Source organism: Pelecanus crispus, chromosome 2 (assembly GCF_030463565.1).
Source record: "Pelecanus crispus isolate bPelCri1 chromosome 2, bPelCri1.pri, whole genome shotgun sequence".
NCBI lineage: Eukaryota > Metazoa > Chordata > Aves > Pelecaniformes > Pelecanidae > Pelecanus > Pelecanus crispus.
In genome coordinates, this window is record NC_134644.1 from 28,290,143 (window position 1) to 28,305,913 (window position 15,771).

General features: G+C 39.2%; 1 protein-coding gene across 4 annotated transcripts in view; it reads left to right on the forward strand.

Moving 5' to 3' along the window:
* The window catches only part of PPP1R9A (protein phosphatase 1 regulatory subunit 9A), a 144,786-nt gene extending 129,413 nt beyond the window's left edge, over nt 1–15,373 (forward strand). The window contains exons 13-19 of one of the 4 annotated variants that reach the window (XM_075705199.1): nt 4,559–4,646; nt 4,750–4,827; nt 7,925–8,123; nt 10,783–10,902; nt 12,797–12,820; nt 13,998–14,180; nt 15,164–15,373. In XM_075705199.1, coding sequence (XP_075561314.1) covers nt 4,559–4,646; nt 4,750–4,827; nt 7,925–8,123; nt 10,783–10,902; nt 12,797–12,820; nt 13,998–14,180; nt 15,164–15,373 — 902 coding nt within the window. The remainder of the gene's footprint in view (nt 1–4,558; nt 4,647–4,749; nt 4,828–7,924; nt 8,124–10,782; nt 10,903–12,796; nt 12,821–13,997; nt 14,181–15,163) is intronic. The other 3 variants (XM_075705200.1, XM_075705201.1, XM_075705203.1) reach the window with 3 other exon arrangements.
* Nucleotides 15,374–15,771: the final 398 nt, after the last annotated feature.

Below are 15,771 nucleotides of genomic sequence, written 5' to 3' on the forward strand. Positions count from 1 at the left end.
GTATAAGAAAAGGACAAAGTTTAAAACAAGATTGGGAATGGCTTCCTTTCCTTTCTTTTTTATTTTTTAGAACTCACTGAAAAAGCCAGGAGGAAGTTGCCTTTAAGAAAATCTTGTATTTTGCTTTAAAAAAAAAAATTATTGGACCTTGGGACATCTCTGTATTAGAAACATGCTTAACACAGTGTACTTACTCAAATTATGTGATTTTGGCACTGCTAGATGATTTTTTTGGAGGGTGGGGAAAGGAGTGTAAAGTAAGAATAACACTGTAGCTTTTAATTGCTGAGAAGCGGCATAGTCTAGATTAAACAAGAGGTTAGTGTCTGGAGACTCTTCATTTACAGAAAAAGAATATCAAGGAATTTGTTGGGGAGGTTGGCTGCATTGTTTATTTAATTCAGACTCTTTAAGTGTAAACTGGATAAAACATGATGCAATCATACCTAGCTCAGGTACATGTCTCGGATACCAGTTTATTAAATGCATTCACAATACGGTATGGCACAGAATACTGAGCCCTCCTTTTCACATGCCTTGTGAAGTCAAAATTAGCATTTTACACAACTTCAGCATTTTAAGCGACGCACTTTGCATTCTCTAACTGTCACATAAGCTAAAATACATGATAAAAATTGTTTATAAGCAAGGACTGAGGGAATAGGTCTGGATAGGTTCATAACAGACTTTGGCTTACTTAAATTAACTGACAAGAACAATTTGTTGAGGAATTTTGTTTGTCTGTGTGTCTGAAAAGACTTGCCACTGATTTACAAGCTGTTTTTTCTTCATCTTCACACAGGGCTTTCGCACAGATTCCTAAAAGACAGATTAATGAAGTTTTGTTGAATTTAGGATAGGTTAATATATGCCAGCATTTTTACATGGTTCTGAAATTGCTAGTCTAACTGTATAGTTTCTAATTGTATAGTTGTTAATGAATCAAAGTTAAATTCGATATTTGAGTTTTGCAAGTAAAAATAAGAATGTGACTTTCCAAACTCGTACTTCAGCTTGAGTGTATGATTGGTTTATCAGTGAAGTCATAAATCCTGCATTTCCAACTGATGTATGAAAAATATCTTGATAAAAATGTAGTGGAGACTAGCCTTGTAGTGTAAGGAATAGGGTATTATATTCCACCCACCATGTTGCTCTTTCCAGTTTAGGTTTGAAAAATAATCTCTGTCTAAATATTGGTGTCATGCTTTCCCCACTGTGACCATTAAGTAAACAACCAGTGCTTTTGGGTGTATCATGTACTGATGAGTACATGAAAATGAAACCAGAGCAATTTAGTTTCAAATGGAAACTTTTTATTTAACAAGTCCTACAAAAAAGAAATACCCTAAAGCAGTTGTTTGGCAACAAGTCTTGTAGTGATACTATTTTAATTGATGGTTACTTTGGCTGTCAAACTCCTACAGGTCAGAAAATACAAAGGGCCGTTATATTTGTTCTGTGTGTTCAGGTAGGGTTTTTTTAGAGATGGAAAGAGAGCACATCTGTGGACACGTGTGTGTGCATTGATTAATCTCTCATTAGCAAAAGCGAGCGTAAGCAAGCTCACGCTTGTCTTTTTTTTTTTTTTTTCTTATGAGATCCTGCAGTGTTGTGGGAAGAGCTGATGTGGCATGAGATCAGTTTCATTGCAAAGCGATGAGGCATTTTGCTTGTTTGTCTTTTAAACAACTTTTTAGTGGATGTGTACGATTCATTTCTTTTCCTCAGTTCTGCCTGTTGGATGCAACAGCATCCTTTGACAAGGCGGCTGAGGTGACCCCTCAGGGCAGCGCTCCACGATGTGAGGCTGGCTGCAGCTGGTCTGTGAGATTGGGGAAGAAAGTTAGGTCTAGTCTCCTTTCACATCCATCAGCCGCAGATTACTTACACCAGCTCCTTGAGGCTGAAAGTGATGGATTAAACAGCTTCTGTGTGATTTATTCCGAGCAACTGGCTCTCCTGCACCCTCTCTGAAGAACTACAAGGAGTCAGGGAAGATGCACCCAACCAGGGTGGTCAAAGCCCCCTCCTGCCGAGGCAGGGCACCTGCAGCCCTGTGTCGTGGTTTAGCCCCAGCCAGCAGCTCAGCACCACGCAGCCGCTCGCTCACTCCCCTACCCCGGTGGGACGGGGGAGAGAATCGGAGGAGTAAGAGTGAGAAACACTCCTGGGTTGAGATAAGAACAGTTTAAGAATTGAAATAAAGTAAAATAGTAATGATAATAGTAACAGTATAATAATGATAATAATAATAATATACAAAGCAAGTGATGCACAATGCAATTGCTCACCACCCACCGACCGATACCCAGACAGTTCCCGAGCAGCGATCGCTGCTCCCCGGCCAACCCCCCCCAGTTTCTGTACTGAGCATGACGTTATATGGTATGGAATAGCCCTTTGGGCAGTTTGGATCAACTCTTCTGGCTGTGCCCCCTCCCAGTTTCTTGTGCGCCTGGCAGGGCATGGGAAGCTGCAAAGTCCTTGACTAGCATGAGCAGTACTCAGCAACAACTAAAAACATCAGTGTATTATCAACATTCTTCTACTAAATCCAAAACACAGCACTGTGCCTGCCACTAGGAAGAAAATTAACTCTATCCCAGCCGAAAGCAGGACACCCTGGTTGGTGGCCACTGCCATGTGCCAAGCACTGTCTACCTCCATGTGTGCAAGACCCTGTAGATTCAGATCTACTCTGCCACTGAAGCTGGTTTTGGGACCTAGCCCATCCACCTTCCACTGTATCCCGTAGCCAGCATGAATGTTTCCCCAGCAAGTCATCATTATTTGGAGGGCCCTGGCTGGGCCAAGCTGCATGTGAGCGGGAGCGTAGTGGTACAAAAGCCCGAACAGAAATTTGCCGTACCAGGTAGCTGTTACAGGTCCCTGCTGAGCTCTCCAGATTATTCCATCTACTACAGCAGCAAAACCTCCAGCTACTAAATGCTTTCATTATTTGCCCACCACAAAAGCAGTGTACCTTATAGTTTCATTTACTTTTGTTAAGTTTCCCAAAAAGCCCACTGCCCCCTGGCCCCCAAGCCCCACTTGCCTGTGAATAGCTAGTGTGAAAATAAACATTATGACTTTTATTCTTGTAAGTGGCAATTTTTACAGTGGTTAAATGAGAAGTATGCATTAAAGGTGAAAGAGGAACCATAAGAGGAGACGGAGAGTAGTGTGCACAGTGTAGGGTTGATGGAAAGTGTGCATTGCCTAAAGTTCTCCTCAGCCTCCCTGGGGAGTGGATTTCTTCTCAGGAGACTTTGCTTTGCTTTTGTCATTCTTTTTGTCATACCTTTTTTTTGTTTGCTTTTTTGGCATGAGGTTACTTGTCAGTTGTTCTTGATTTCTTTTCTTTAACATAAGGACTTGTGTTGGTAGAGATAGTATGGCTTTTAGAGTGTGGGTATTGCAAAAGGCTTATTTTCCTGCTTTTCCCGGGATTTATGAACCAGTTGCGCACTGAATTTTTTACTTGAATGAAAACTTGGCCGAATATTATCCACAAAGTAACATACAAAGTTCTGTACACATCGTTGACTGTCCTGTGATAGTGCTGTGGTATTTTGGGTTAATTCTGAGGGCTTAATTTATGTCAGCTACAGTAGGACAAATCCACAAACCCAGCAGTGCTTTCAGTTAAAAGTCACTGTACATCTGAGGTCACATTGTGAAAGTCACCAAACCGCAAGTGGCAGGAATGATGGACATTCATTTGCTTCCTCTAGAGTGTTTGGGAACACTCTTTATGTTTCAGAATCACAGAAACTGTATCTGAATTTTTTGAACTGCTGTGTGTTTTCTTTTAGCTTCCATATAGATTTCACAGGATGTTTTGCAGACTCAGATTCATTGTTTTGGCTTTATAGGTACTGCAGGCTGTTTCCTCTTTAGGCTTTAACAGTGTTTGTGGAAGAGATCAAAAATTGGTAGACGTCTCAGGGCAAATTTATTAACTAAACAACTTTTAATTCTTTTTTTTTAATTCAGAATGGTCAGATTTCAAGTTAAATGTTTATTTTTAATGAAGATGTTCAAGCTAAACAGATAACTGTTACCTAGCATGTCCATCATAAAAGGTACCCTTGGGTCCAAAGTTCAAGAAAGTATTTCAGGAGTCATTTTGGAAGTAAAACATACTGAATTTTGCCGTTGCCAAATGAATTCTGTAAAAGGAAACATAAGCAGCTACTGCTGAGTTTAAAAATGGATTCACTGTAATGTTTACCTATAAATCTTTTGTGTTGTTCGACTTACTACGTATTCATTAAAAATCAACCAAAATTAACTTTTCGTTTTCTTCAATTAAAATAAGATTTCTTCATGTGTATTTTCAAATTCTGAAAGTATTTATTTTTATTCCTCTTCACACCATCTTCTTAAAAATGAGAATAATTCAACTAATTAAATTGTGTACTCACACACGTGTACATGTATGCATATCTAATTATGAAAAGATATACAAACTGTTCTGGATGGAAAGTGGAATAGCTATCAGTAGCAATTAAAAATAATAATGTACATTCTTCCATGTACAAATGTATCCTAGATGGTGCCACATGTGCTCAGGCAGCAAGAACAACTAGCCCTACTATAGGGCATACAGAAAAACTAAAGCGAAAACTTGCAGATCTTGGGTAAGCATTTTGTTATTTAAAATACTTTTTTTTTTTTTTTCATTAAAAGGATTGAAAGTAACATTTCAAAGATGTTTCCTGATGTTTTCTAATATTCTTGTAGGGCTCCCTTGAGAAGGAGTTCAAACAAGGGCAAGAAGCGGAAAGAGAAAGAAGCTATTAGGGCGACCTATGGCAGTAGGTATGGGTAAAAGATGAGGATGCAAGAAATATGCCAGAACCATTGGAAAAACCTAATCATCCTAGCAGATGGGAACATTAACAGTCCCACTGACTTCATCTAAATAAGTATTAAGCTTTGAGATAACCTTCTGAGCTTACAAACCTAGATTTCTTAACTAATGAAAGACCAACATATAATCTAAAAATACTGGAGGCTTATAATATCATGACATCACTACTACTGTCGCGTCCACTAATGGGATTTGCAGAAATAGGTTGTAAGAGCTGGCCTACAAGATGCACACATGGTCAGTTAATAATACCCATGAACCAGAAATCTTCAGACAATTCCACATTTTTTTTTTTTTAAAAAGCCCCCAGAGCGAGGATGGGCAGCAGCTGTCCACTGCATCTTCACAGCACCCACTTCAGGAATGCTTTCAGAAGGGTTTGTTTCTGAAGATGAACATTTACGTTGAAAATAGATAGGAAAAATGCTGACTGCATTTGTCACATCACCAACTCTCAGGGAAGGAATTGTGAATTCCTTGTGAGAGCTGATGAGACCACATCACCAGCATCTGGACTCTGAATAAATAAATGAATGTTCAAAATGGCAGGAAGCAACCTTCTCTGCAAAAGCTAGTGTAGATTTTTGCTGAAGGTCTCCCGTCACCTACTGATGAGTCTGACAAGATCACAGCTACAGGGGGGCGATACTTGGTTCCAGGTGTGAAAGACAAGTTAATGTCAGGAGTGCTAGTCAAACTTAATACGTTCCAGAAGTCTAGAAAGGACACAGCAACTCACTGCACATAAAACAATGCAAAAGAAAACATGTGATAAAAGAGCTATTAGAAGAAAGCAAACTTTGAATGCTACTCAGAAAATAATTGTGGTGGAAAACCAGTATGTAGCTGTTTGTGGAGTTTTGCTGATGGTCTAATATATGGAGGCCCAGTGACAAGTATATTGTGTAGCTCCGTAAAATCAGAAAAGCAAAAGAAACTTTAGACTTCTGACTTACTCCCTCAGGCACACTGTACTGAAGTGCCATGTTCTGTCTCAGCATACATTTGTATCCTGCAAATAATCTGGCAGGATCTTCAGCGATCTTAGGCAGCAGTCATTGCCTCTGCACTCGTGTCAGAAAACCTGTTGCAGTTGGTTCCACTGGTGTGTCTGGAGTTGGTGACATTCACCGCTGGATTTCCCAAGTGACAGGGGGAGATTTGTTAAAGCAAATTCTCTGCACCACTGTGTAGCTGTAAGGCAGCTAGTGCCCTTAGCAGGGTATTAAACATCACGTAGCATTTAAATACTAAGCCACAGGGTGAAGAGAATGAATATGTGCTTCTTTGTAAGAACTTGATATGCTTCTTATACCAACACAGTATGTTACAGATGTTTGTGAGATCCCATAGGTATCTTCCTTAGAGAAACCAGGTCTCAGCCTAGGGAGATCAGTTTTGATTTGATAAATCATTTGATAAATCGGTTATTTCTATTGTTTGTTAGCATTTCTGAGTTCAGATACAGTTACTAAAAGCAAAGTTTAATACTGCTTTCAAAGTCAAAATTCATAAGCATTTGTAATTCTCACTGTAAACCGGGATGTTATTATTTCAGTGTAACTTTTTAAACACCCGTTGTCACTTCCTTTGTTACTAACTCCAAAGAATTTGCCTCAGAAGAAATGTGAGGATGTTTTCTCTACAGTCCAAAGCTGTATAAGCTCTTTGAAAGAAGGAAGATGATGATCAAAAGACAGCATCCTGTTATAATTATGTCCATTACAGCAACTGATTGATGTAGAATTAATCACGCTGTCAGATGTTGCATGCAATATTTTGCCATTGCCAAAAAATAGCACACAGGATGTGTAAATAGAATCCTGAATTATTTCCTAAGACTACCACTAATGTTACATATATAAAAAAATTCCCCATTTAACTAAGAAGCATATATTCCCCTGCCTGAAGCTAGGTGATTCAGGCAACATAATTTGTTTTTTCTTTCTACTTTCAAGCAAGATTAGAGGATGAGGGAGGAGTACAGGACTGGGTCAGATACATCTACCTTTCTTTATGTAGCTGAAGGGAGGGAGGATTCTTCTTCTGCTTCCATGGGTGGGGGCCCATTCACAACCTTGGTTTCATCCATACAGAAAAGAGGCTTCACAATATACAAAGCTCTAGTGATTATATTAATAATGATTTAGAAGCTGTCCAGAAGGTAGAAGTTGAGGGGACATTTATATATGAGCAATTTACTGGTGACTGCTAAGAACAGTAGAATTTTAATGCTCTGAAACAGTAAGATATACGTTGATATAAATAATATGAGAATATCACATATGCATAAGTTCTTTAAGGCAGACACTTTGCATAGTTATTTTTAATTTACATACTGTGCTGTTGACATTATATATTTAGTGAATAATTTAGGCATTTTATTTTATAATTGTTACCTTTGCCTTGATCGCATTATCCACTGCAATCTCTGTTACTACAAATAGAGAAGCTGATAATATCACATAGGTGTTTCTTTCATTTTTCCATACTGATATTTTTCATATTTAATAACATTAAAATCAAGATAATAATACTCTATCAGTATTTAGCTGTTGTAGTAAAGGTGCATCTCCATAGATGGATACAGATGCACCTGATTCATTCTGCCTGTGCTCAAAATCTAAGCCAGACCTTCTCTGGGAACCAGAGCCTGCCTGGGTCAGTGCTGAGTCTAATCTATTTAATCATGCTGAGATACTGCTGGGGCTCGGAAATGTACTAACACAACGTGGCTTCTTGACTGCTGCTGCTTTACATCCGAATGGCAGGAGCACAGGCATTTTCAGCTGGCGTCTGTCTCCGCTTGCTGGGTGTATGTTGTCCAAGAGAGCTTGAGTTAGAAAAAGAATCAAAAGAACCCACTTTTTTCTTCTTTTGCTGAAAAAGAGATTCAGGCATGCCCCTACCAGCTGCGTGCCACTCAGTTCTTTAGTCACAGTTACAGGGAATGTCACTTTTTTTTACAATTAACCGCCTCTGTAGCATTTTGTTTTCTCTTCTTTTATAATCTAACACATATTCCTGCTCCTTTCTCTTAAACAGGACCGCCAGAGAGATGCTGCAGAAATCAGCAAACACTAAATCTTTAGCAGAGCGATCCTCCTCTCTCCCACACTGTGTACCATTCACATGGTATGGAGAGAGTGGCAAAGGATCCAATTCTTCTAGCAACCTGCCATCGCCTACCAGCTCCACTGAACCTTCCTCTGAAAATATAAGTCCAGCTAAAAAAGGGTCAAAGGTAGAAGATAAAAACTACCTTATTCCCACTGTGTTGAGTGGCATAATTGGCTTCATGTTTCTGGAAAAGAACAGGCCAATATGTGACTACTACAATTAATAGTGCATGGTGTTCATTGTACGGTAAAAGCTCATCTGAACAGAACATCTCTGTCATTGTACCATTCCACATTCTACCTTTTTACTCTGTGTTAATGTACATTAATTCAGTAAACTAACTGTGGTGTGCTGTACCGTAACAAAAGCAAGTGGTGCCAGTGGAAATTAGCATTTGGATCCACTGAACAAATGCTAGATTTGTGTATTCAGTTATAGATATTTTCTGCATTCTTCAGGACTGATTGTGGGAATACCTACCCATGTTCAAATGAGGTGTTTGCAAGTGAAGAAATGCTGTATGCTGTCAGTCATTTGCCTTTTTCCCCCCCAATAATGAAATCTGTTTGTCATGCATGCTGGATGTTGGATTTAATTCTCTATATGAAGATGCTTGAACTGTAAATATGAACTATTGCAATTTAATACATCTGTGTGATTCCTTCCTATGTGCATGAATGTTTCAGCATGATAACTCCTTAAATAACCCTTAGTTACAGTAATATACTTAGCTGTTTCATGTTTATTTTCACTTCTGGAAAATATTTCTCTGCCTGTATCTTCTTATAACTTGTAGCATTTGACTTTTTGGTCAAATTACTGGTCTGGTAAAAAGAAACAGGTATGGTTGTCAACTTGATGTACAGGAATATGAATCAGAAATCTAATTTCTCTGTCTTCTGCAAGCACATCCATGTACATAATAGCAGTTTCCACAGGCTTTTCTTACTCCTTCTGTGCCAAAAGCTGGTGATACCTTACTTCTGCTGTGCACCAAGCTATGCAAGGTCATAGCTGTGCTTGTGTTACCTGCTAGGGAGAGCAACACAAGGCTGACCAGTCCAAATCAGATTGGTGGAGAAGAGCATAGATGAGATCTCTGAAGATTAAAGAGAAACTAATCAATTACCTGGTTTCTTTTCAAAAAGAAAGATGAGGATTAGACATGTAAATCCTATTTGTGCCTTTAAACAAACGTTGTATTAAAAATAATTTTCAAATGGGGAAAAAAGCACCCCCTTTTACAGTTAATATTAGGTTGAGGTGTGGGTGGCAGGGGGTTGGGGGGGTTGTCCTGCTATCATAATTATTAGCAGGCCTTGGCTATCTTGTGTTTTTTCTATAGAAAATTGAATTTTAAAGACTTAAATACATTGTAAGGCTGAAGCTTTTGCAAAATAGAGGTGAAAGAAAAATCAGAGTACTTAAAAAAGAAAAAGATGTTTTTCACACAACAGGTGGTAAAGCTGTTGAACTCCTGGCCTAAGAACACTGTGGGGGCTAAAAGTTTCCATATTAAGGAAGCTGCTTGGATTTTCTTCTCCTCTATAAAGAGCTGGGAAAAGCAGAACAGGAATTCTAAGCGCAGGTGTGAGAAAACTGATTACAAAAACATTTTGATGTTCTCTGTAAAGTTTGCAAGCTCTTAAATTAACAATTCCTACACTGCTATTCAGTTTTTTAAAGCACAGCGTGATACCAATATTTAGTTGGATTTCGAGCAAAACTAAGAGGACCAACACTGGATATTTTTGGAAGACTTCTTGTTTTCAGGAAAGATAGGTATAATATCTTGGGGAGGGGAAAAAAAAGATAACTTTTTTAGTGTTGTTTTTGGTTTTGATGTTTGGATCCATTCTTTTAAATTGAATGTCAAAGGTGAATTGAAGTTGATATTCATATAGATGTTAGAGTAGAGTAGAGATTAGAGATCTCCATATCATCAACTGTATATTCAGGTTAAATGGAATATCACGGTGTCCTTAATTTTTTATAGATTCTGGTTTTTTATGGTTCTCACTCTAATGTGACGTACTTGTTAATTTTTGTCGTCTTCTGATGGTGATTTTACTGTATTCCTGGAAAATATGTGCACGCTTTGGCTATTCTTTGCTGTAAGGTGTGATGTCTGTCATTGCATTGTTAAGAAAAAACAGGGTTTGCTTTATGGCTATTAGCTCAGTAAATAACATTCAATATCCAAAGATCTCTTTTACTTTCAATTTCAGTTTTTTTTAAAGGTATAGGCAAAGAGGGAGGATCCTTTCACTTTTCTAGGAGATTATTTGGGACCCAGAAATGGATTCAAAGGATATTCTCCTTGCTCTTTCAATAGCAGTTGTTCTCCTTGCTCTTTCAATAGCAGTTTTCACTTCTCTCTGCTAATTAATCCTCTGTCCTATTCTTTGTGCTGCTGCCTGTGCTACGCTTGTCCTAAATATTTGGAGGACAGTAAAATGCTAGTGATTCACCTGCAGAAGCAGTAATTTAGCTCCAGGATGAGAGCCAGCATCTTAAGAGGGACTCTGAAAACGGCTTTCAGATACCTTTTCTATTCATTGAGGCAAAGGTGTCTCCTGAAGTACATAGCGGTAAAAATACTGTGTATTCTATAAATATTAACAATACTAAAAATTAGGCTTCCTCATGTGTATTGTAACTGGTTTGGTAAACAATTGAAATCACTCCTGAACTATGCCAGCCTGGAAGACAGAAAGCAAATTTGCCTTTTAGATGCATGTATGAGATCAGTTGTTCATTCTAACTCATCTTTTTCTCCACAGAATTTCACGTTCAACGATGACTTCAGTCCCAGCAGCACAAGTTCAGCTGATTTGAGCGGTTTAGGAGCAGAACCTAAAACCCCAGGTTTCTCGCACTCCTTAGCACTGTCGTCAGATGAGGTACGCTGATGAAATTGTTTAAGGTGGGAAATGGTTGGTTTTCTCCCAAGGCATTTTGCTTGACAATTAGTCAAATAATAAAGGGATATTTTTTAGGTAGTAGAATGGGAGAAGAAAAGTAATCTTGGTTCCTAGATTATGATTTTTCTTGTTCATATAATAATGACTTGAGATAAAGGTCCTATGGTGTTATCATAAGAAAGTAGAATGCAGCTGGTTTCCTAAGAGATGCTATATCCTCACACATTTCAATACATTTTTTCTACATTCTAAATATGTACATGTTGACCCATAGATACAGAGATATATATACATACACACTAAACTAGACATAACTAAGACATTTTTGAGGTAATAAATATACAGTATAGCTTGGTACATATAGTTGAAATGTAAGGTACCTTCACCTAGACTAATTTTTACCCTGATACATTAAAATAATAGTGACCTGTACATGCAGTAATTGTGTGTTACTGTACCTGAATGTATGTATATTGATTAGAACGTATATGTGTTAATCCACTTTGCATTCTTGTGCTTGCTTTGCACAGTGGATTTTAATTCAGTTACTTCAAACCAGAGGTTTTTTGAACAATGATAATGTGAAAAAGCATACCTAACCCTGTAAATGGGTGACATAATTGAGCTGAATATAATACATTGAAAATACTTTTCTTAAGATACTAGTTTTCTAGCTCAGTTGTCACTGAAGTTGCACAATTTGACAGTAGCTGACAACATGTCCTATGGACTCAGGAAACCTGCGCCTTCATTCTTTTACAAACACTCCGTAAGAACTTCACGTTTTTCATGTGAGGTTTGAGCCAGGGGATTTTTTCTGGAGAGGAGGAACTTGAAGTATCTATGTCTTTTTTTTTTTTATGATAGTTAGGTTTGTTCTGTTACTGCCTGCACGCTTTACGTGGGCTTAAAGAATGAGAACTGTTCTGTGCAACCCCATTTGCCAAAATGCAAGTCTACAAATGCAACCATTCTTTAGAGGTTACTTACTGCAGGTAATAAAGGGCAAAAATTTGTAAGAATCGTAGGAGAGTGCAGACAGGTCTGTATATTCTATGAATTACTGAAAATAACAAAGTCATCATTTATACTTTATTTATTATTAATACTATCTTGATGATACATTTCATTCTCTTACCATGTTTCATTCCCCTTATAATATGTAATTTATTGTGACAATGCCCTGTTCCCAGTGGTATTGAATTAAACGCTTGAAAATGCTTTCATTTTGCTTGTTCAGCTCTTTATCACTTCTAAAATACCAAGCCTGAACAGGTCTATAAAAATGAATGTGTTTTGCCCATCCTCTGCTGTGTGCCAAATTGCAGTCTCCGAATCGGGCGGCGTGTTCGGCAAGAGCTGCAGTGGAAACCTCCACAACCACCCTGGCAGGGGATTAGGCCAGCGTTGCTCTTCAGCCTTTCATGTCATATTGCTGCAAGCGCTCCTTCGCTCAGGCTTCCCTGGCAGATCTGACATGCTTATTTGAAGGAGATGGAAAAAATGAGAGGGTGGGAGGGGACCCAGTTCTTGCAGGTTGTTCTCCTCTAATTAAGGAGCTTTTGCTTTTGCAATTGGAGCTATCAGGAAGGTTCCCACCGGTTCTAGGGTGTCAAGACCAGGAACTCCAAGGGGGTTTCATTGACACAGTCTCAGGTTTAGCTGCCAAATCATGTGTGTGCTGAGCTTTCAACATAACCTCTCTGCTTCTGGAAATAATTTTTTTTAAAGAAATCTCTTTGGTTTCAAGTAGCCATATCTGTTTGCAAATCTTGGTGCTGCCCTTGCCTGAACTTTTACACGCTGTTACATGTTCTGTATTTTGTTTCTATAATGCTTTTCTTTCCCATTTCTTTGTTGCTCCCTCACTCAGAGCCTGGATATGATTGATGATGAGGTGAGATACTAGTGTGCTGTTGTGGTGAATCGTGTGACCATCGTGTGGCAACGTGTCGTCTCATTTGCAGATTCACATTTCTTGTTTTACGGTGTCGTGTGGCAAACCCCCTTGTTCGAGCAGAACACGCAGGTGTCACTGGCTCCTCTCGCCTTGTCTTGAGTTCCCCTTCCCCTTTCTGCTAGGAGTTTTCAAGGCCATAGCAAATTCCAGTTTTTGCAGTATGCTGGAAGGGGGAGGAGGGTCGGTGTCAGAGGAAATCCACCAGCTGCACTGAGCTCCTGCTGGCGATAGGAGAAGGAAAAGATAGTGCTTAAACCATCTTTTCCCCAGCCCTGAGAACTGGACAGCCAGAAGCTGAGAGAGTTCCCAGCATCATCTAACCCAGTGTAAAAGCTGCTGTAACAGCAGACAGCTGCTGCAGCCTGTAGCAGCTGCTTTGCTGACCGCGGCTGGGACAGAGTAGCTTTTGTTTCCGGCCCCACTGGCATATCCTTGGGTGGAATAAAGTGGCAGAGCAGGGACAGGGGGCTGCTCCAGCAGCTGACGCCCCGCCTGCCCCTCCCGGTGCTGTGTTTGTGCTTTCTTCCTCCGCAGCACGACATGATGAGAGCAGGGCCAGGGCTGTGGGATCGCTGTGTGTGCCTTACTGCTCCTCTGTGTCATCTCATAGTCTTCCATAGATAGCATCAGTCTCACTGGCTGTTTGATGTCATCACTTTGAACTTTAGAGTGCTTTTCTGAGGGGTTTTTTTCCCCGAGTTTCTTGTTTTATAGCTAAAAAACATCATAAAGATCTGTGAATGAGCCGGGGAAGTGGAATGCAGAATTCATTGCATCCTTTAGAAACATTCTAATTTGAAGGATAAAAATCTTGTGAGGGAATGGGAGCAATACCTGTTTCGAATTGTGCCACCTGGCCATTTGTTTGGGTTAAAAGGAATTGCCAGTTCCTTTTTCTTCTTCTATTTATAGATAGAAGACTTTGTGGGTACCTTGTACCAATTCTTAGATATCTGGTTAGATACAGATTTAATATAGCAGTGTGAAATTGTTATTATTGTAGTGTAAAGATAGTACAGATACCTCTGCTCTGATGCTGGCAGTTTATACAGAAAAATGTTGTTACTCATCCGTGTTACCCTTTTAATAATAATGCAGCATGTTTTTGTCACAGATCCTTGACGATGGACAGTCTCCTAAGCACAGTCAGTGTCAGAGTCGTGCTGTTCAGGAGTGGAGCGTGCAGCAGGTTTCCCACTGGTTAATGAGCCTAAACCTTGAACAGTATGTTTCCGAATTCAGTGCCCAAAACATTAATGGGGAACATCTCCTTCAGCTGGATGGGAGTAAGCTCAAGGTAATTGACTGACTGGAATTCAAGACTAACTGTAGTATTTGTTGTTACTTCAGGTAGTCTTAAAGGAAGTAAGAATTCGGCCAGAAAGCAGTGAATCCCTGTGTGTGGAGTAGTGATAGACTAGAATAATAAACACAGAGTATAAAGCCACAGCAACACTTTTAAGAAACTCCTATATGCACCTGGATTCAGAAGCTTCAGACATAGAGGGCATTTGCTTTGTGAAAACTCTGGGTGTATATAATCTACCTATATTTGCATACGTACATCATATAGCAGTATGTATAAGTGGCATTTGCATTACATATTTCTCATCCAGCTCTGTTTTGTGAAAGGGTGATTCAGAGAAGATAGTAAATAGGCATACATCAGAAGTAGCAACTGAAAAATGGATTAGTGGGATACTGGAGTCATAAGCTGATACCAGTTGTACTATGTTAGAACTAAATACAGTTTTGATGTATAAAATATGCATTGTTTCTTGTAGCAAAAATAAGAGTCTGCTTTTGTCAAAAATAATTACAGGAAGGAGTTGTGGGAAGCTCAGCAGATCTGAAAGTCCAAGTTTGGTGTTTCCTTTCTGAATTTTTTTCTGGCATTTCATTAACTGTAGGGGTTTTAGAAGAGAGCAAGTGAACTTTAGACAAAGGCATGGCAGAGAGAATTGGGAAGTCTTGTTCTATGTAGACTTCGATGACTTCAGGCAAATACTTTAATCTTTATTTTCCTCATTTGATCAATGAAATCAACATTGGTCATGGCAATGAGATCTAATTCTTTAATATTCTAGAAGTGGAAGGCATGGAAAGTAGTACAGAAATGTATTACTACACATCAGTAATGTATCTGAGTCTGTCTCAGATTTGCTTAGTTGTTATAGTCTTCTACCTAAGAAGAGTTATTACTAGAATATGAAAAAATTTATGCTAGATTAAACCATATGAAATTCTTTTTCTTTTTTAATCTTGTTTTCCCCACCTCAGGCTCTTGGTATGACATCTTCCCAGGACAGAGCAATCATTAAAAAAAAGCTAAAGGAAATGAAAGCCTCCTTGGAGAAAGCTCGCAAAGCTCAAGAGAAAATGGAAAAGCAAAGGGAAAAGCTGCGGAAGAAGGAACAAGAGCAACTGCAGAGGAAATCGAAGAAGACAGACAAATCATCAGATGCAACAGAGGGCACTAATGAGCAGTGATAAGCAGAAGTGCTGCTGTGTTAGGGAAGTGGAGGCACTTCAAGGGAAGAGAAACTCATACCCACTCTGGTGCCCCTTCAGCTTTCTTGTATTCATTACACAAGAGTGTGTACAGAGAAATGGGGCCATACATAGAATGACTAGGGAGATTTATATTGTGTAGTTTTATTTTCCCGCATACCCAGTTCACGCTCGTTGCTGTTGCCATGTGAAACAACCCCAGCCCCTCGGTTTGTTTTGTTGTTGTTGCCAGCTAACAGATTTCATATTTGTGTGGCGGTGTTTCCTTCCAAACTACTCTTCTCTATTGAGCTCTATGTGTTTGGTCACTTCAGTAACCAGCATGATGCCGAGGAGCATGGTCCACTGCTTCACCTCTTCTGAATAGGATGGCCAGT